Source organism: Leucopleurus acutus (genome assembly GCF_964270905.1).
Source record: "Leucopleurus acutus genome assembly, chromosome: 4".
Lineage (NCBI taxonomy): Eukaryota > Metazoa > Chordata > Mammalia > Artiodactyla > Delphinidae > Leucopleurus > Leucopleurus acutus.
The window spans coordinates 132601335-132623111 of record NC_139146.1 but is presented as its reverse complement, the minus strand read 5'-3'; the positions used below and the strand labels follow the sequence as shown (position 1 = coordinate 132623111).

The window sequence follows — 21777 nt, the reverse complement described above, 5'->3', positions numbered from 1 at the left end:
AGCACCAGGCCCTACCACTCTGTAGCCACAAGATAGAGAGGGAAAGGTAATGAAGGAGCTCGGGGTGTGACTGTAGTGGATGAACCACCCAGGAGGGCCAAGAACGTTCATCCCTGCGAAAGAAGCCAGTACAAAGGATGTGCAAATGTTATGGCACACGACACACGGCTGTCTCTTTCCAAATCCACAAACGCCCACACGCCCCATTCACCCAACAGAAAACAAAATGCACCGGTACAGAAGCTTACAAGTGCTGATTGCTATTAAGAACACTCTCTTTAGGGTTTAACAAGACGAATTTCCTTTCAAAGTACGGAGAAGGGCTGAGGGTGGGAGTGTGTGGCTGGGGAGGCATGCCTCTGAAGGTAGACGGATGCAGTAGGTCACCTCTCTGAAGATTGGATAAAGCAGCTTTCAGGTCAATGCAATAGGTATACACACAGAGCCAATTCTCTATTCCTCACTAAAGATATACAGTACACGTGGTCAGACCCGGGCGGGTCTGTAGGTTTTGCAGCAACGTACACCTGCTGGGGTTGTGTTTAAGTTTTGTGAGTTTTGTGTTTTTGTCTCTGTCTCTTGGTTTTTGGTACAGAGCCCGGCTGCCCTCAGACAGTCTCCGCTCTCTCTCTCAGTCCGAGATAGGCGAGGAAGGAGTGTTTGGGGGACGGGATGCTGGGCGGCGCAGTCTGAGGTCGGGGAGGGTGGAATGTGAGATCCAACTGGTTCTTGGGGTATAACATCGTCAAGGGAATGAGATGGGCGAAATCCGAGTTCCGGTACTTGTCAAAGCGCAAAGGGGAGCCATTCAAGGGCAAGGCCTTGAGTGCCAGGTTGGGCTCGGAGCCGCCGCCACCACCGCCGCCGCCGCCGCCGTGGGCGGCCGACAGGGCCACGGTCTGCAGAGCCTGCGAGGCGGACATGACCGACAGGGGAGACAGGAGGTGGCGGGCGCTCCCGACCACGAGGAGCGGGGCCCCGGGGCCGGCGGCTTCCTTGGGGGCCGGAGCCGGGCCCTTCTTGTCCTCCTCGGGGCTGTCCGCGCTCTGGTGCTTCTTGACGTGGCGGCTGAAGACGAAGGGGTGAGTGGTCTTGAACAGGCACTCTTCGCAGCTGAAGGTCTGGCGCGGGGCGTGCTTCAGCTTCTTGTGCAGGTTGAGATTGTCCTTGCGTTTGCAGCTGTAGCTGCACTGGTCACAGTGGAAGGGCCGCTCCCCGGTGTGCACGCGCACGTGCTCGATGAGCTTGTTGGCGGTCTTGGACAGGTAGCCGCACTGGTCGCACTTGTAGTGGTTGCCGAGGCGATGCTCGCGGGTGTGCGTCTCCAGCTCCAGCTGGTTGGCCTTCACCGTCTGGCAGATCCGGCACTTGTACTCCATCTTGTAGTGGGTCTTGAGGTGGCACTCCATGGCGGCGGGGCGGTTGGTGGAATAAATGCAGAATGGGCACCTGTGGGCGGGGGGCGGGGGGGAAAGCAAGGACAGGGGAGGGTCAGCCATGCGGGCTCGGCGGCCGCCCGGCTGCTCCCCGCCTCACCAGCCTGCCCTCGGCCGCCCTCCCAGCTCCGAGGCCCGGCCTGCCCCCTGCCCAGCCCGGCCCTGCCGCCTCCTGCGGGGGCGACGAGGACCCTCTTCTGGAGCCGTCCCTCGGCCTGCTCGGGGTCTCCTGGCTGCGCCCGCGGACGCCGGCCCCCAGGAAGGGGAGCAGAGCCAGTGCGGGAGGGGGCGCCCGGCTAAGCTGTTCTCCCCTCCGTCCTCCCCGCCCGGCCCCTCGGAGCCCTCCCCGGCCCCCCCAGTGGCCTCGGCCGAGGGCTCACCCTCACGACCTCCCCTCGAGATGGGAGCAACACAGAGAATCGACTTTTCATGCACCACACCAAGCACACGCAGAAAGGCTAAGAGTTTTGAAGAACAGCTTATAGGGGGAGAGCTACCTCCAGCAAACAGAAAGTCGTAGGGGTCAGAATCGTGCTGATGAAAGGGTGGTTAGGACGAGAAGGCCTGGGTGTGTGTGTGGGAGTGTGTGTGTGTAGATGCAGAGACCTGTGCTCCTAAAACCTGCCTCCTACAGCCCTGGGGTCTCCATCAGGGAAGGGAGGGGAGGACCAGGGGCGGGCTCGGCAGAAGGAAGCCCACCCACCAGCCCGGTTAGGAATGGGGGATGGCGGGAGGGAGGCGACTGCTATCTGGAGCTTGAAGACATTATTAATGCATTATTAATGATTAATGTTATTACATCATGGAAATAATCATCATCCAAAGGGATCATGAACTGTCAGCGGGCAGGACCGTCTCCCCCTTTTCTTCTGCGTTCTCTGCAGTGCTCGGTAGAGGACTCAGCACATGGTGGGCGCTGATTCATTACTGGACTGGTCTCTGCAAGTCATTTAGGCGGAGTCTGTCTAGAAGGGACGGTTTCAGTCCCAGCTCTGCCACCTTATCGGGCTGGCTGTGCCCTGGGACAAAGCCTGGGTCTCTCCATCCTAGGCAGTGAGGCTACGCTACCCGCAAGCCTCCCGGCTGTCCGGAGGGGCGGGGAGAACAGAGAGGGCAGGTTTCGCTCTGTAGAAGCTGCCGGGCTCGAGTCGGTGGCTGATACGCTAGCTGTAGCCTGTGTGTGCTCTCTTTACCAAAAGAATGCAAATGCAAAAGTGGCTGCCTCGGCTCTGGCCTGGCACCTGCAGGGCAGGGCCTGGGAGGGAATTGTCCTCAGAGGGTTTGGAGAGGTTTTCAGCAGAGCCCAACACACCCAGTGCCCGTGCGCTGCGCCTCAGCACCAAGCCCGCCGTTAGCCTCGGAACCTCAGCTCACAGAAGAGTGCACACGAGAGAAATATAAAGCCCATTCCCAGGTCAGGTGCACACACAACCCCTACGCCAAGCTGGGCCTTACCTAGAGGAGTCTGAAACTCACCACTGTCCTGAGCTACGGCAAAAGAAAAATAATAGTATAATCTTATTTGATCTGCATTATGAACAGGATATAGAGTACAAGCAGTCCCATCACAGAAAGCAATTTAGACATCGGCAGTCTGTTTCACGTTAAGGACATTTCTGTGACCCACGGCTCAGTCTTTCCTTCGCTGCTCAGGCAGAGTGCTAAGGGTTTTCCGTGCTCCCGTTACTTATTGTAAAGACACTCTCTCAGGCAAATTAGAGCTCTGATACGGCCAAGGGAAAACAAAACAAAACAAAACAAAGACTCACTGTACAGCCAGAAGGCTTTAGCAAGTTTTTCAAAGTATTCTTCTACTTGGTCATCCTAGAACATAAACTATTACATAGGGGACCATTAGTACTGTACGGGAAGTGTCTATACCCGCAAAAGCATCAGCGTTCACTCTGCATCCTCCCCAGTGGGTCGGAGGCTCGGGACTCCTTAGGTCCCCGAAGAAAGGGGGCCTAACTGGCAAAGCCACAACTGGCAGGGGCCGCGGGTAATGGGTGTGACTGGGCTTCTGGGCAGGGCAATGAGTGTTAGTCTAACCACGGAAATACATGGCTTTTTTTTTCTTTTTTTTAAACATGAGTACACAAATATTTAGAAAGGGACAGTGGGAATAAACCAAAGCAAATTCCCAAATAAGCTCGTGCTAGGCATTTCCCATTTACTGGTGGTCGGGAATGATAATCGCCCCTCCCCCATCCCATTTACCCACCCCTCCCCCTCCCACCTAATCATCCCCAAGGGTGAAACAAAATGGGATCCAACAGTAGGTGCTGCTCCTCTGGGCAAGTTCTTGAGGAGGGTCCCCCTGACCCGGCAGGAGCCCGGGGAGTCCACCCTGCAAGGAGCCCCCCCCCCCCGAGTCGACTCCCAGGCTCCTTCTGGGTCTCTCCACCCCTCACCCATTCAGGACAGTCATGCCACTTCTCTGGCAAGTTGTGAGTTTCAAAGATAAAAATGTTTAAAAACAAAAGGTTTTTTGTTCTTATATTAAGTACAATGTCATTTTTCATTCTTTTAATAACAGGATCATTTCAGCTAAACATGAATAATTATGCTTTGAAAGTGGTATGTCTTTCTGTGCCCAGTGACAGATGCTTTCCTCTTTACTAGACCATGAGTGCCTCCTGAACAGGGACTCTGATTTCAGAACCACTGGGAAGATTAAACCCTGGTTGTGCTCGGACGTACATTTCCCGAGGGTGGAAATTATGTTTTATTCCTTGTTTGCCCTTTAGCACCTATTATCAAGCCAGACACACAGTGCATTTGATAATAACGGATGGGTCTCTCTTCAGACCAGAGGGCTTGTTGCAAATATTGGTTAATGATGTTGCTCATTGTCTAGGTCTTTGGGGATCTGTGGTGAACATGTGACCGGAAATGTCAGATCTCACGAAGGCTACACCAGGGAGATCCCAATGCCAGCTCCTGGGAAGGCGTAAGGCATATGTGCAGGAAGACACGAGGCACATGATCTTTGCATGAAAAGCGGTGCCTCTTGCCTGTTCACACAGGCAAGGATCCGATATTTGGGGGTGGGTGTGTGTATGGGGTAGCTGTAATGCTTATTTAAAAGACTTGCGGCAAATCATCTAAAAAACAGAGGATGAAGTGCAGTGTCAGTGTCATGATTTACACCTGGGGACACGAACCCCCAAGTCCCTTAAAATCAAGTCTGAGTGAAACTCAAGCAGTGTAGGATGGGTCTACCCTTGCGTGCCTGTGCCGAGCTGCTTCAGCAAGTCGTCTCGTGAAATGGAGTCTCCTGCTGATATCTGCCAACCTCCTGGGGGGCAGATCTCATTCCTATCCAGCTAAAGGCAGCAGAGGTGCCTGACTAACCACCCCCCATGCCAAGCCCCCCTTCTGCATGACCCCAAAACCTTCAGGGGAGGGGATGGGGTAGGGATGGGGAAAGGGTGTTTAATAAACAACACAGTAAAAGGTTCTGTACTTGCTTTCCTTACTTGAGCCCACCGGTGGGGACAGTGTGGCATTTCTTATGCTCCAGCAGCTGTTCGGGGGTCTTCATGAACTTGTGGCACACGTCACACTCAAACATCCGGGTGATGAGGTGGATCTGCAGGTGGCGCTCAAACATGTTCTTCGTCTTGCAGACAAAGTTGCAAAAAACGCATTCGAACCCTGAAAGGACCGAGGCTGGGTGTACGGGTGCATGGGGCAGAGGGACAGGAGGGCAGGAGTAGGACAGAGACTCCCCCCCCCCCACCACCCACCAGCTGTACCCTTCCAGGCACCATTCCCTGCATCTCCGGGCTAAAAGGTGTTAAACATACAGCTTCAGAATCAATGTCACACTCCCCATCTTTCCACCCCATATACAGATGCCAAGCAAGCCAAAAAGCACACGTAAATTTTAGATGCTACGTACTATACTGTTCCCAGGCCTAATATCTGTTTTCCAACATCACTTCTGTCAAGGGCTTATTCTCAAGACTGGGTCATCCCCCCGAGAGTGGGTAGGGTTGAGTAGACCAGCCCACCTCCTCCCTTACCTTTCTCTGGCTTTTCCTCACTATTCAGTGAGGGCTGGCTCCCAGGCACGACAGAGATGACCAGCAGGTTGTTTCCGCTCTTGTTTTTCTGGGAGCTGTCTGAATCGTCTTTGCTGTTGGCTGAATCACTCAGAGCTGAGAGGGAGGATGAAGAGGGGCTGTTTGATTCACTGGGGGTCTTCCTGTCTTCCCCTGAAAAATGAAACAAACAAACAAACAAACCCAGGTCTGTTATTTAGGAGATGAAAGCCCTAGAATAATAGCAATTATGGGTGGGGGATTTGGGGCCTCATGTCTACATCATCATTCAGGGAGCACAAGCTGAGGTTTCCAGCTCTCCCAGTGCTGGATCCCAGGTCCCAGTCACCTATGGTGATGACACTTGTGGTTCTCGGGCCAAGAGTAGATATTCAGTTGGCAAGTGTTTATTGGCGTCTTATAAGAATTAAAATAAAATGACAACAATAGCTAAGATGAATGTGTTACCAAGTTCTAGAAACTTCAGATGCGTTAAATGGGTTATCATGCTTTAAATGCGCTATCTCATTTTCTCCTCTCAAAAATCCAATGAGGCATGACTATTATCACCCCCATTTTACAGACTAAGGAAGGGAGACACAGCCAGGTTAACACGGCCTTGGTCACGTGGCTAGGAAGTGGTGGAGCAGAGATTTCACTAACGTCCATACTCTTCATCAGGGCACTGGACTCTCCCTCAAAACCAGGAGTAAACAAGTCAAGAGGCCATTGAAATCTAGTGTCAGGAGACTTCTGCTACCATGCAAGATGGAGTGTCAGAGACGGGATTTACCATTGCTATTTATCAACTGACAAAAAACAGACAAAATTTATCAAACAATAGTTTTCACAACATTGGACATGAGGTAATAAAGAGGAGTGACCCCTGAGAGAGAGGAAAGAAAACAGGCAGGCTCTAGGTTTAACCTGCTTCCTGCCTTGAGAGATTTTACTTTCCAGACTGCAGTACAGGGTTGGGGAAGGGCCTGGCAGACTCACTGAGTTGAGGAGATAGAGCTGAGGGTCTGAGGAGATTGGACTTTGCAGGACAGAACACCAGAGAGGAAAGAGCAGCACAGGAGAGGAACCCGGAGACCTGCAGCGGGTCCCTCAAGGACATTCAGCAGAGTAGGGGTCAGAGCATGTGTGTGAGGAAACTACCCAAAGCTAGAGGGAAAAAAGCCATCTGAAAGGCTTAGAGAACAGTGTCTGTTTCCACTGGCCAAATTAGAAAAACTTATAATTCCCAAGGCATTGAGTAGAAAACTGAGGAAGATCTTTGAATAGTGGGTAATGATTAGCCCTCCATGGAGCACTGCTCCAGACCTACCTAACAAATCATAAAAGCAAGACCCCAAAAAGATCAAAGTTGCCAAGTAATTAACTGAATCCTAAGACAAAGGTCAAGACTATTTATAGGGATATAAAATGTACAGCACCTGACAAGGTAACAATTACAATGTCTGACATCCAAACGAAGATTATCAGCATGCCAAGAAACGAGAAAACACAACCCAAAACGAAAAGAATGATCAGCCAATCAAAACTGACCCAGAACTGACAAAGCTGTTAGAATTTGCAGACAAAGACATAAGAGCCGTTATTGGAACTGTACTCCACATGTTTGGAAAGTTAAGTAGAGACATGAAAGATATAAAAAGATCCAATCCAAATTTCTAGAGATGAAAATTACCATGTCTGAGATGAAAAATGCACTGGATGGGATTACCAGCAATTTAGACATGGCAGAAGAAAAGATTAGTGTACCTGAAGATACAGCAATAGAAATGATCTGAAATGAAACACAGAGGAAAAAGAATCACAAAAATGCAAAGGGCATCAGTGAGCTATGGGACGCCTGCAGGTAGCTTGATATAAGTTCAACTAAAGTCCCTAATGGGGTAGAGAGGGCAGAAAAAATATGTGAAAAGGCCAAAATTTTCCCCAATTTGAGGAAAACCACAAACCCACAGATCCAAGAGACACAATGAACCCCAAACATAAAGAAATCTATATCAAGGGACATCATAATCAAAATGCTCAAAATGAGTGATTAAAAAAATATATATCCTAACAGCAGCCAGAGGAGGAAAGCTACATTACGTGCAGAGGAACAAAAATAAGCATGACAGAAGATTTCTCACTGGGAGCAACGCAAGTGAGAAGTAGTGGAGTGACGTCTTTATAAAGTACTGAAAGAAACAACTGTCAACCTGAAACTTTATACGCAGTGAAGATATATTTCAAAAATGAAGGCAAAAGAAAGTCAAAAGAATTCATCACCAGCAGACCCAAATTACAAGAAATGTTAAAAAAGAATTCTTCAGGCAGAAGGAAAGTGACACCAAATATAAAAAAATGGATCTACACAGAAAGAATGAAGAACACTGGAAATGATAACTGCATGGGTAGATAGATGAATTTTTCTTTCTATTTAAAATCTCTTTAAAATATAATAAAAGTAATTTTGTTTAAAAAATAATAAAGTATTATAAGGTTTATAATAGGTAAATGTATGACAACAATAACATAAAGGCTGGGAGAGAAGTTATTGTGAGGTTCTTATACTACATATGAAGAGGTATAATATCACTTAAAGGTAAACTGTAATAAATAAAAATGGACATTATAAACCCCAAATAACTGGAGAGCTATCCATTGTAAATGTTCAAGAGACTCAGTATTGTTAAGACATCAATTCTCCCCAAGCCAATTTAATCCAATTAAGCCCATAGTTTTAGGCTAGGGTTGAAAATGTAGGGAGACTGTGCTTCCATTCCCTTCAAATCAACCAGTTAAGTAATCTAGTGATTGTAAACTCTAGAAACAAAGTTCCTTTATTAGGAGATTAAAAATATAAATCATATTTTATATATAGGCATAAAAAATCCAGAAGTAAACAAAACTGTAATGGTGGCTACATCTGGCATATGAAATGCTCAGCCTTATGCCTGTTTTCTTTTATTTGGGTTTTCAACATTTTCTGGAGTGACCATAAATTACTTGTCTAATTAAAAAAAATTTGTAAAAAGAGGAAGGGAAAATATTTACCGGCTTACAATGTTTTCAAGTCCAGTTCCTGTCAGAGCTGCACTTATGCCCAGAGCATCCAACCCTTACTTCAGTTGACAATTTTAATTTTCCTTTTTATTTTCCTTTTTGGGCACGCCCCACGGCATGGCATGCAGGATCCTAGCTCCCCAACCAGGGATTGAACCCGCGTCCCCTGCGTTGAAGCTCGGAGTCCCAACTACTGGAATGCCAGGGAAGTCCCAAGTTGACAATCTTTAAGATCTTGTTCCTTAGCAGAAGTGAACTTGGTTCCTGGACAGACAGTAGGTGATCTCACTTACTGACCCACGAGAAGGGATGGAACACGCCTTTAGAATACATTCCTCCCTTGGTAAAAGGAAAGCCAGCACCATGATTGCCAGTCTCTTATCTAAATATTGAACCAGTTCAGTCACAGTTTGTAGACAAATAGAATATTTTCAGTGGGAGCCCTGAGTCCCTGACATTGCTTCACCAAATCCATTCTCTAAGACTAGTCTTATTAACAGAATATTATGAGTGATTATTTTAAATGAGTTCTTAGAATTAAAACAGATAATTTTAATTACCATCTTTAAGAATAGCTTCAAGTACCCTCAGGCTTACGGCACTGGGGAGAGCTCCCTAAATTAATAAATGTATAAATATAGAGGTGCCGCGGCAAACGCTCTGGGCTACAGCATGGGGAAACAGCCCAGCCCACGTTCTTTATAATCCCTCATCTACACAGCTTCCTCTCCCCTCAGTTCACATCTCCCCTCGCTGTTTCTGTAGGGAGTGAGCCAGGGTGCCCTTGTCAACCCAATCCAAGGCTTGCTGCAATCCAAGCCATCACTGATTTTCAGCATCGCAAAGATTTTTGGTGAAGGACACCTGTGCACAGGTAATGCAACCTCAAACACTGGGACAGCCAATTGAAGAGAACGTTAAAACCCTAAATATTTCGTAATTTAAAATGACACAAATTGAGAGATTGAGACCAGAAAAAAAGTAGCCACCCTCTTGCTGCCTCAATACAAACAACATTACATTTTTGGTGTTCTTTTTTTATTTTTGAAAAAGTAAGCATTTTTATTTTATTTTATTATTTTATTTTATTTTATTTTTTTGCGGTATGCGGGCCTCTCACTGTTGTGGCCTCTCCCGTTGCGGACCACAGGCTCTGGACGCACAGGCTCAGCGGCCATGGTTCACGGGCCCAGCCGCTCCGCGGCATGTGGGATCTTCCCAGACCGGGGCATGAACCCATGTCCCCTGCATCGGCAGGAGGATTCTCAACCACTGCGCCACCAGGGAAGCCCAGCATTTTTATTTTAAAACTGTTGTTGTTAACTGCATAGTGGTTAAGAATAAGTATTTAAGACGAATATCACATGATATCACTTATATGTGGAATCTAAGAAAAAGGGTACAGATGAACTTATTTACAAAACAGCAGTAGAGTCACAGATGTAGAAAACAAACCTATGGTTACCAGGGGATAAGTTGGGGGAGGGATAAATTGGGAGTTTGGGATTGACATATACACACTACTATATATAAAATAGATAACTAATAAAAACCTGCTGTATAGCACAGGGAACGCTACTCAATACTCTGCAATGACCTATATGGGAAAAGAATCTAAAAAAAGAGTGGATATATGTATATGTATAACTGATTCACTTTGCTGTACACCTAAAACTAACACAACATTGTAAATCAACTAGACTCCGATAAAAAAATAAATTAAAAAATAAAGAATAAGGACTTAAGATCCAGAATACCTGAGTTTGAATGCCATCTGTTCAACTCAGTAGCTGTACGACCTGGGACAAGGTATGTACTTTGTGCCTCAATTACCTCATCTAAAAAATGGGGATAATAGCAGCACCTGCCTCATATGTTTGTGGTGAGGCTCAAATGGGTTTTTACGTGCAAAGCACTGAGGACGATGCCTGGCTCATGGTAAGCATTATTGAAGAATATATTATTATATTATAAAATATAACATATAATATTTATAAAATATAATAATAATGATAACTAACACTTTGTATTTTCCCATGCTGTCTTATATACCTGGCAGACAGTTGGTGCTCAAAAAATTTATGAAAATAATTATGAATTAATACTTTTAAATGATATTATTATATCCCTGGGGTAAACTTATCCTACTCTACTTATTTCCTTAAAATTGCATTTGAAGTTAAAATTAATATTCCACTGGCTGGTTTTTTTTTTTTTCCCCTACAGATAAATTCCCAGAAGCAGGATTACTGGGTCACAGCGCATTACATTTTCAAGGCTTTTGGTATATACTAATTAGTTTTCAAAAGTTCTACCACTTTGCAAGGCCATGGCCACAGGCGGATCAGCAGCTTCTGGTAACAGTGGGTAACATTATAAGACGTGCTCCTAACTTAACAGGTGAAAGATAAGCCACTTTTGAGTTTTAGTTTGACGGCTAGCGAGGTTGAACATTTTTCCTGATGTTAAGTCATTAGCTTTTCTTTGTTTTATTGTGACTTGACTGTTCATGTCCTTTGTGAATCCTTTAATTGGAGACCTAAAGTGTTTCTTACCAGTTTATATGAATTTTCCATGTTGTAAACAGATTAACATTTTGTCATTTTTACAAACACATTTTTTTTCAGACTGTGGGTTTTTCTTTTCCTTTTCCTTCTCTTTTGCTTTGCTTTTGCAAACAGGAGAAATTTTCCTGTGTCAGATCTCTTGATTCTTCTCCTTCGTGATTTCTTCTGTCACTTAAGCTTGTACAAATCCTTCTCACTCTGGAAGTTTGAAAAATATTCTATTTTCTTCAAGCCTTTCTAGGGGTGATTTGTAAACAGGGATTGGGTAAGTCATGTGGCATTTATTTTGGTGTCAATGAGCTGTGACATACAGATGGTTGTATTTTCCAAATAGCTATTCAAATTCCTCAATGCCGTTATTGCAACATTTAAAGACTGCAGCAAAATTTGCATTTAGGAAGCACCAGAGGGAATATTTTATCTTGCCGATGTTCTCTGCAGGGACAAGGAGCCATGGAGGAAGAGGGTAAGGGAGAGTCACTGAAGAAACACTAAACAGAGGACAGTTCCTCAGATACCCGCTCAGCACTTCATTCACAGGGTGCCTCGGGTAAGAGTAGCCAGTAAGGAAGTATGAAGAAGGATGTGGATTCTAAGAGAGACTGAGTAAAAATCTGCTGTTCATTAAAGCTCATCCCGTAGATCACAACCTTACTAGGTAACAAGAAAGCACTTCAGATCTCCTAGGGTACTGAAATAAAAGATGCCCATTCCTACGACAGGTAAGTCAAATGAGGGAACAAGGCTCACAGAATTAGAGAATCTCAGGCCTGTCTGGCATCTCCTACTCTTTAAAAAAACTCAGGGAACAGATGGAGGCCCAGAGAAGTTAAATGAGTTCTTACATTCCCAGAGCTATTTACAGTAACATGGGGTCTAGAGCCAGGATCTAGAATTCAACGTGTGCTCTCCTCCATCCCAAGTAACGTCTTCCACATAGAGTACAGGCAAACCTCGGAGACATTGATGGTCCGGTTCCAGACCACACCAACAGAGCAAATATTGCAATAATACAAGTCAAATAATTTTTTTGGTGTCCCAGTGCGTATAAAAGTTATGTTTACAGTATACTGTAGTATATTAAGTGTGCAACAGAACTATGTCTAAAAAAACAATGTACATCACCTTAATTTAAAAAGACTTTATTGCTAAAAAAATACTAACCATCATTTGAGCCTTCAGCAAGTCTTGATCTCTTTGCAAGAGTAACATCAAAGATCACTGATCAGAGATCACCATAACAAATATAATGATAAGGAAAAAGGTGGAAATATCGCAAGAATTGCCAAAATGGGACACAGAGACATGAAGTGAGCAAATGCTGTTGGAAAAATGGCACCATTAGACTTGCTCGACGCAGAGTTACCACAAACCTTCAATTTGTTAAAAAAAAAAAACCCAAACCTGCAAAGCTAAATAAGGTAAAGTGTAGTAAAGCGAGGTATGCCCGTATATACGTAAGTTAGTGGACTGACTCTAAGGTCAGGCAAGGGCCACGTTTCAGTAGGTTTCTTACTTGGCGTGCACATGTGTGTGTAGATGTGCTTGCACACTTATATTCATTCACTGGATGAAGGCTTACTCCCCACCTACACTGTGCAGCCACTGCTCCAGGTGCTGGAGACACAGCAATGCCTTACATAAGCTCCTTATTCTCAGGAATATATATTGTTATCTATATTATATCGCATACATACTGCTTTATATCATAACTTTGCAATTACACAGCTTACTGATTACAGATGTAGGCTGACATACTTTGGGTTAAATTCTAACCTCAAAGCAGCAGCTAAATACGAGAAACCCAAACTGTGGGGCCATAAGCTTATAACTGGGGGTCAGCAAACGATAACCCTTGGGCCAAATCTAGCCTTGAGTTTTTGTAAAGCAAGTTTTAGTGGAACACTGCCACGCCCACTCATTTGCATATCACATACGACTACCACGCCCACTCATTTGCATATCACCTACCGCTACTTTCCATCCAATGGCAGAGTTGAATTGCAGTGACAAAATCTGTATGGCCTGAAAAGCCTAAGACAGTTACTATCTGGTCCTTACAAAAACTTTGCTAGCACCCCTGGATTATAAAATAGGATAGAACCTTATTCCTTAATAGCAGCAGCACTAAAGGCTTCTACTGTGTTACAAACAAAACTTCTTCAATGCATTTCACTCTGGGCTCTCTGTGCTAACAAGCAAGAATGTTCTTCCCAGCTAGAGCAGGGGTCCCACCATCTCAGAGGGAACAAGATCTTCACCGTGTTCCCTGTGGCAATTAGGAGGTCAGTGACTTTGCGTCGGTTGCTTGTGAATGTGAAGTTTCCAGTGATGACAATTAAGTGGTTCTAAGTCCAACATCTTTCCAGCCATATGGTTTCTATAGTTTCCTTGAGGTGGGGTGGAGAGAGCTGTGGATAGGGGAGGGAGGAGACAAGTTCTCAACTGGGTTTAGGCATACTTTGGGGTGGAGAGAGTTAGAAGAAAGGAAGTGTAACAGACAAGAGAAAAAAAAAATCTGAAAGCCAGTGGAAATAGAAGAGAGGCTGGCCTTTCCCTCCACTGGCTACTCCAGAAATGCTGAATTTCGTTTGTCTCCACGTGGGTTTCCCAGCTCACCCGCTGCCCACAGTGCTAACATGGTTATGGTGAGACAAGTGACTGTAAAAACGGCACCTCCTCACTCAGCATAACGGTTCTCTGCAGACCTCCGAGTCATAGCTGCTCCACTTACTGACAAGAGCAAGCGTTTATTGCTGCTGGTACCACGGAGCCAAAGCGGCCAGTAAAGCACAGAGAGCTGCTTCTCGGCCGTGCACATTGTCAGCACAACTGCCAGGGAATTTCCCCTTCCCGAATCCTTCAAGGGCCGAGGATGCAAGGGGCCGATCCACCGCCCAGGGCTGGCAGTCAGCAACGTGAGCTCATGACTTGTAAGCAAAACGCAGGGGGAGCTCCTCTTAACTGTCACTTAATGACGCCACGCTGGTGTCATTTGTAACCATCACTTGGGAGAGGACGATTGCGTGGTGAAGTCCAAATGTTAACATCATGAAATGGATGAAGTTAACCAGTATGGCTGGAGCTTTATAGGAAAGGAAAAGTGCTGGCAAAGTCTTGGCTGCAGGCTAGAGAGCCACTGAGTTGTTTCAGGAGAAGCTGGCTTTCTTTGCCCCTGAACAGAGCCGCCATGCATCATTCTGGAGGGGGTCAGGGCTGCAGTTTCAGGGAAGAGGGGCAGAGCCTGCAGAACTAGGTGCACAGGGCTCTGGCCCCGCAAAACAGAAAGGGGCAGCCCTCTGCCCAGGGTTGCCTGGGGCTGTCAGAACAGCAGGGTCACAGAGAGTGGTTCTAGCATGAAAGTGTTCTGGTCTGAGTATCTGGAGTCACTTCCTGGTTGTAGACCTTGGAGAGAATACCTGACCTCTGTTAAGCCTCCGTCTCTCACCTATATGGTATGCCCACAATGGTACTGACCCCAGAGGGTTGTTCTAAGACTTCAATGAGATCTGGGGTACAAAGGTGCAAGCCTGCGGCGTCATAAAAGCTCCATGACTGTTACCTACAATGATGATATCAGGATGAGGAACAAGCAAACAGCCCTCGCCTCCCCACCGCACCTGAGCCGGTGAACCTGTCAGATGGGTGAGGCATAAGCCGGGCCAGGCAGTGGCCTTGTGGATACAGAGGGATGTGGCTCTGCTACCCCGAGAAAGTCCCTCCTTCGGGAAGGAAGTGTCAGCGTCGCATGGCGATGAGGACGCCCATGCCAGGTGGGGCGGCGGGGCATGGAGGAGAGACGGGTGAGAAGGGCAGACAGGGAGGGTCACCTGTGTGCTTGGTGCCGATGTGCGCCTTGATCTCCGTCTCCTCCATGGTGACGAAGTCGCAGGCCGTACAGCAGATGGAAAACATCCACTGTTCCTTGTCCACATGGAGTGACATGTGGCTGACAAACTGGACATTGAGCTCCGTTTCAAATCCGCACACGTGACAGCTGTACGGGACGAGAGAAGAGTGAGCTTCTAAATGGAGGCTACCCAGTTGCGTGCGGTACACTCCGAAATCTGGACCTTGACACGTGTTTTCCTCCCACCAAAAGGCTTTGCGTTAGGAAATTCCTCCACTTTCTGGGACACCTCCGAAGTGGTCACTGTGCCAGACAGGCTAAGTGCCAGCATGATGTAACAATCCCATTCATGCTATAACTATGCTAAATAATCATAAGGTTAATTAAAAATTACAGATTCCAGATGCTGTACATTAACCTAACTGACTCCTTTGGGCAAAGAGATGCGGGGCAGCCTTGCCAAGATCTCAGCGGAGCTGGTGCGCTGATACACTCGGGCAGGATTCGAGAGCAAGCCTGAAAACTCGGGATTTTATAGCAAACAAACCAAATATTGATTCACGGTTGAATATGGAAGAGAAACATACCATTCCAGGTACTAAAGCACAGCGCAGCCAGGGGAAAGTATGCAATACGTCCAGGGCTATTCCCTCAGGGTTCTCAGATTCATTTCTCCTTAGGATAATTCTCAGGAAGCAGCGAGGTGCTCAGTGACAAAGGTGGGAGCTTCCCAGCTGCCCAGACCTCACAGCTCATCACCCCTGAGCCCTGCCACTCTCTGAACTCCGCTCCACAAAGCCACCTCTAAGACCTCCACCCTTATTAATTAACTCTCCCAGGGCCACCCAAGCCAGGAAGGAGTCAGTGCAACACAGGGTTCAATCCAAGCAAAGCCAATATTGAAAGGAAGCTCAGCCCTGTGACTGAGAAAAGACACTTTGTCGTTTGTGCCCTCGCAGATGGGCAGGGAGCGTTCAAGAAATTCTGGGCAGCCTGGACCAGCAGGTTCCACTGGCGGCTCACCTGTAATAATAAGGGTGCTTCTTCCCATCACTGCCTTCAGAGGTGACGGCGCTGACGATGTCCTCGGTGTCCGTACTCACCAGCTTCACCGAATGGACGGTCAGGTGCTGGTTCAGGTTTGCGCGGCACTTAGCAGCATACGGGCACAAGTGGCATTTGTATTTTCTTTCCTCTGGGGGAGAAGGGACAGGAGAAAACCCAAACCACTCTCAGAAATGAAATCCCAACACCTTGCCAAAGACCACTTAAGGGTATCAGGAAAGGAGGGTTCAAATCTCATTTCCAATGGGGACAAAGGGAACACTTTGGAATTTTAAATATCTAAAAAGTCTTCACGTGGCAGGTCGCTTCTGCTTTCAGACTTTCAAAGATGAAAGAAAGTTCCGGGGCAACTGGACCACCTGCTTTTTCCTGGGTACCTATAGGCCCCTCTTCCTGATAACGTGAGCTCCGTGCAGGCTACAAGAATAATTTGTGTGTGTGTGTGTGTGTGTGTGTGTGTGTGTGTGTCTCCAAGCCCCGACATGTGTCAGTCCAGGGTGGGTGCTGAGCTGAGGAAGGGGATGTGATCAGCCTTCCCAGGACTGGTGTGTAAGAGAAGCCCCTCATTTTTCCTAAGCTCCAGGCCTGAGTTAGCCAAGAAATAAACACTAATGACATTAAAGGGACTCCAGATGACATAACTTAATTGGAAATTTTCATGCTACATAAATAAAATAAAAAAACTTTAGTTGATTTCTTAATAGAAACCCTTTCATAAAACTGACGATGTTTCAGGGCTGTTTCCAGAGTGGCATTCTGAATTCATTTGATTAATTAAGGAAATTAAAGGAGCAGGCTTTGCTTTTAGGTACAGATCAAGGTAACAGATGGTAGCAGAGGAAGGAAAGAACAACTTCCTTTTCTATCCTTAGTTCTGAATTTGTAATAGTGGGCTCACCTTAAAGAAAACACCTGTCTTATCTACTTCACGGGAAAGAGTGTGGAAAAAAATTTGTCTGCAACAAAATGTAAGGCATCATTATTATTATAGGTGGTCCCCAGCATCCGAGGTACAGATAGAAGAGAGTCTTTTCTTTAGAATTTGTGCATTTGTATTAATAAGTGAGGTTGTTAAGTTTTGGTGTTAAGGTTATGATTTCTTCATAAAGTGAATTGTTGAGCTTGCTTTTTCTATCATTTGGAAAAGTTTAATAATATCAGAATTTCCTAGTCTCAACAAGTTAAAAAGAACCCAGCTGGGGGCTTCCCTGGTGGCGCGGTGGTTGAGAATCTGCCTGCCGATGCAGGGGACATGGGTTCGAGCCCTGGTCTGGGAAGATCCCACATGCCGCGGAGCAACCAGGCCCGTGAGCCACAACTACTGAGCCTGAGCGTCTGGAGCCTGTGCTCTGCAACAAGAGAGGCCGCGATAGTGAGAGGCCTGCGCACCGCGATGAAGAGTGGCCCCTGCTTGCCGCAACTGGAGAAGGCCCTCGCACAGAAACGAAGACCCAACACAGCCAAAAATAAAAAAACAAACCAATGAACTGACCTTAAAAAAAAAAAGAACCCAGCTGGGAAAGTTTCTGGACCTGATGCTTTTATTAATAGTATCTCCATCATCTTTCCAAATTCCCCTTTGGTAACTGATTTACTTAAGTACCACCACCTCCCCCCGACCCAACTTGGGTCAATTTTGGAAATTTTGCTTAAATTATCTGTGTCTTCTAAAGTTTTCAGGTTTTTTTTTTTTTTTTTTAACCATAGAGTTGCCTTTATTCTCCAATAATTCTTTAACAGCATCTGTATTAAGAATAAGGCTTCCCAACCTAAATGTCCATCAACAGGTGAATGGATAATGAAGATGTGATACATATATACAATGGAATACTACTCAGCCATAAAAAAGAATGAAATCTTGCCATTTGCAGCCACATGGGTGGACTTGGAGGGCATTATGCTTAGTGAAATAAGTCAGACAGAGAAAGACAAATAGTGTATGATATCACTTATATGTGGACTCTAAAAAATACAGCAAACTAGTGAATATATCAGAAAAGAAGCAGACTCACAGATATAGAGAACAAACTAGTGGTTACCAGTGTGAGCGGGGAGGGGCAATACGGGGAGGGGGAGAGGGAGGGGGAGGTGCAAGCTGCTGGGTGTAAGATGGGCTCAGGGATGTATTGTACAGCACAGGGAATAGAGCCAATATTTGGTAATAACTGTAAATGGAAAGTAATCTTTAAACATTGTATAAAAAGAATTAGGCTTCCTTTTTCATTGCTAATTTTGAATATTTCAGCCTTCTTTTCATTTCCTTTTTTTTTTTTTTTTTTTGCTGTACGTGGGCCTCTCACTGTTGTGGCCTCTCCTGTTGCGGAGCACAGGCTCCGGATGCGCAGGCTCAGCGGCCATGGCTCATGGGCCCAGCCGCTCCACGGCATGTGGGATCTTCCCGGACCGGGGCACGAACCCGTGTCCCCTGCATCGGCAGGCGGACTCTCAACCACTGCACCACCAGGGAAGCCCTCTTTTTCCTTTCTTAATCAGACTTAAAGTGATTTATCTATTTTATGGTCTTCTTCCTAGATTTTGTTCTTCTACTAATTCTTTAATATGAGTGCTAAGTTCCTTTATTTTTGTTTTTCTTCCCTTCCAATTAAAATGTTTAAGTCTATAAATGTCCCGTGGACCAGAGCTGTAGCTATTCATTCCAGGTTAAGGATGAATGTTCCCCTTTCATTCCTCTTAGATGTCTGGAATTTGTGATCCTTTCCTTTGATACAATTAGGTAGGACATTTTATGGATCCTTGGTTATTTTAAATTTCATTTAAGTATGCTCAGAGAATGTGGCTTATAGAACCTCTACTTTTTATTTATTTATTTTTTTGCGGTACGCGGGCCTCTCACTGTTGTGGCCTCTCCCGTTGCGGAGCACAGGCTCCGGACGCGCAGGCTCAGCAGCCATGGCTCACGGGCCCAGCCGCTCTGCGGCACGTGGGATCTTCCCGGACCGGGGCACGAACCCGTGTCCCCTGCATCGGCAGGCGGACTCTCAACCACTGCGCCACCAGGGAAGCCCCTTCTACTTTTTTTAACATGTGAAAGTTTTCTTTGTGGTTAAGTATATGACTAAATTTTGTCTTTAGTGGTTTAATAGTTAAGATTAAAAATATTAAAAAAAAAAATATATATAAAAAGAGAAATTAATCTTGCCATACTAATACTGTCTTTTCCTTTTAAAATTTTGTGTGAGATACAAAACTTTTATTTTCTTTACCACTTTGTTTTGTGTTTCCTGTAAATAAGACACATTTGAATTTTTCACAAGGCTGATCTACAGTGTAAAAATTGAAATAGTTCATGTTTTATTTTCCATCTTGCTTTTTGTTTGCTATTGATTTTACCGCATTTCTTACTGTCCTTGCTTATTATTGCTGCATTGATTAAGTTACTATTTATTCGGGTTTCCGCTTCCCAGCACTCAGAGTCAACCACATTTCTCCATTATTATATGTAAATAAAGACAGAGACTGTTTCTCCATCAAGGTGCTCTTTTCCCCTCTGCTTCCACCTACCGCAATGAGATGAATCTAATAAGATGGGGTGCAGCCCCATGCCCTGCACCCTCAAGGTGACAGCAATAAACTCCTTAGAGTTCAGAAATTTTACCTGAACACACCTAAACATGTGTATCTTTTCTCATCCATCATCCTTGAACTCAATGCACCCTTTCAGTACAAATAAAAAACGCTTTCCAGAGCCTTATTTGAACATGCCAGGTAAAATGGCTTGAAAAAGTCCGGATAAAAACATTTCTACCACTTCCTGATTTAATTCTCTTAGAGACACAGCTTCCTGCTCATGGAGAAGCTGGTGGTCCAGGGAGGGAAGGCCCGGCAGGGAGACCCTGACTCACCTGTGTGCAGAGACAGATGTCGGGACAATGTCTGCTGTCGGCCAAATACTTTCCCACACACGTCACAGGGAAAAAGCTGGTCGTTGAATTTCCAAGAGGGCAACCCATTTCCTGCCTCGAGGACTATCTTTTCTGTTTCTGGGCCAAAAGAACAAAGCAGCATGAGGAATAAACAAGGCAACGTGAACACATTTCAGTTTAGTCAACATTCAGGACTTAAGCAAAGACTTCCTTCTGAAGAATGTGGCCGGTAAACTGCAAGTATTGATAAGTCCAAGTAACCTCTGGTCTTCATATTCAGCTCCTGTCTCTAAGAAGGCCATTCTTGAAAGCTGTGGTGGCACGTGGATTCCAATTTTAGTCAAGTCTCCCGTGGTTTCTCTCCTTCCTCACTGAAGGTTAGTGGACCTAACCCTCCAGCAGGTTGACAGCTTGGTTTAGCACTGTGCTTGGTATACAGTTGGCACTCCATAAATAGGTGCTGAATGAGTGAATGGTTGAGTTGCACGTTAAAATTCCAGAAATGCAGACTCTCGCCACCAGACAGTAAATCAAGGGGGCCGAAGCTCAGATTCTGATGTAAAAATAGATGGTTCCATCTCTTGAAAGGAAAGACACTTTCACTGCCCTTTATGAAAACAGGCTTTGCCCTATTTTCTGGGTTGTGCAGAATCCTTAATGAGGAACTTAATGTTACACAAACTCAGGGATGACAACTGCATACTGCTGGCTATGGTCTGAATGTGTGTATCCCCCTGAATTCATATATCGAGACCCTAGTGCTCAAGGCTGTGGGTTTTAGAAGTTGAGTCTCTGCAAGGTGATTAGGTCATGAGGGTGGATCCTCATGAGTGGAATTAGTGCCCTTAAAAAAGAGGCCTCATGGGGCTCCCTAGCCCCTTTGCCACGTGAGGACACAGCAAGGTGTAGGCAGTTTGTGTCCTGGAAGAGGGCCCTCACCCGACCATGCTGGCACTCTGATCCAGGGCTTCCAGCCTCTAGAACTGTGGGCAATACATTTGTGTTGTTTATAAGCTACCCAGTCTATGGTATTTTGTTACAGCAGCCTGAACGGACTCAGACACTACTCCACATAAAACTCCCTAATGCAAGAGCACACAACCAGAATTTCCCCCAAAGTCTCATCATATTAGGGAAAATGACGAGAACCACAAGGTCTTCTGTACCTAATTCATAGCCATGAATGATCTAAGTGGGCGTTAATACCTTCTCCTGTCATCTTAAAAAGTTTTTATTTTCTTGTCATCATTCATTGAGTTACCTTTAATTTTCTCACGCTTATTTCTTCTCACTGAACTGTAATGGATTCTACAAACATTCCTTCTACAGTAAGATAAGGAGAGAGATGACAGACTACCAAAAAGAGGGAAGGGGACACTTCCACGAGGACACTTGTCTGGGCCACTAATAGGGCTTTTGGCCTCAACTCTGAAGAGAAAGACAAATAACTGACGGAGTCAATATCTTGTCCTTTACCTCAGTAAATTCTTGTGAATGTTCCTACAGCACGGTAGTGCTTTATAGAACCGGACACCACATGGAAAGAACTTTTCATAAAAACCAAGCAGATGAAAACATTCAGACCACTGGGCAGAGACAGCATCAGAACAAAGAATTTGATTTCACACAATTTGGTTAAAACTGCTTCCCATATACAAATACAGGCTTCCACCTGGATCTGGGTGAGTCAACTGGATCAATTTTCATTTGAATTCAGGCTTGCCAGATAGTGTGATCTCAGGAAAGAAGTAAATACGAATGTACGTTTGGAACGGGGTGGGGGATTGATGATGAAATTGCAACAATGTTTGCTGTGAGGCACCTGCCAGCAATCCTAACACTGATAAGGCATATTTATCGATTTACCTG

The 21777-nt window shown here is 45.7% G+C and overlaps 1 protein-coding gene across 1 annotated transcript in view; it reads right to left on the bottom strand.

Annotated features, from left to right (window-relative positions):
- Positions 1 to 608: 608 nt before the first annotated feature.
- ZNF827 (zinc finger protein 827) overlaps positions 609 to 21777 on the bottom strand; it is a gene marked incomplete at its 3' end in the record, with an annotated part of 177475 nt that continues 156306 nt past the window's right edge. Inside the window, exons 9-14 of the mRNA XM_082837562.1 lie at positions 19888 to 20025; positions 15983 to 16154; positions 14940 to 15106; positions 5465 to 5656; positions 4916 to 5093; positions 609 to 1449 (exon numbers count right to left, since the gene is read on the bottom strand). Coding sequence (XP_082693688.1) covers positions 609 to 1449; positions 4916 to 5093; positions 5465 to 5656; positions 14940 to 15106; positions 15983 to 16154; positions 19888 to 20025 — 1688 coding nt within the window. The remainder of the gene's footprint in view (positions 1450 to 4915; positions 5094 to 5464; positions 5657 to 14939; positions 15107 to 15982; positions 16155 to 19887; positions 20026 to 21777) is intronic.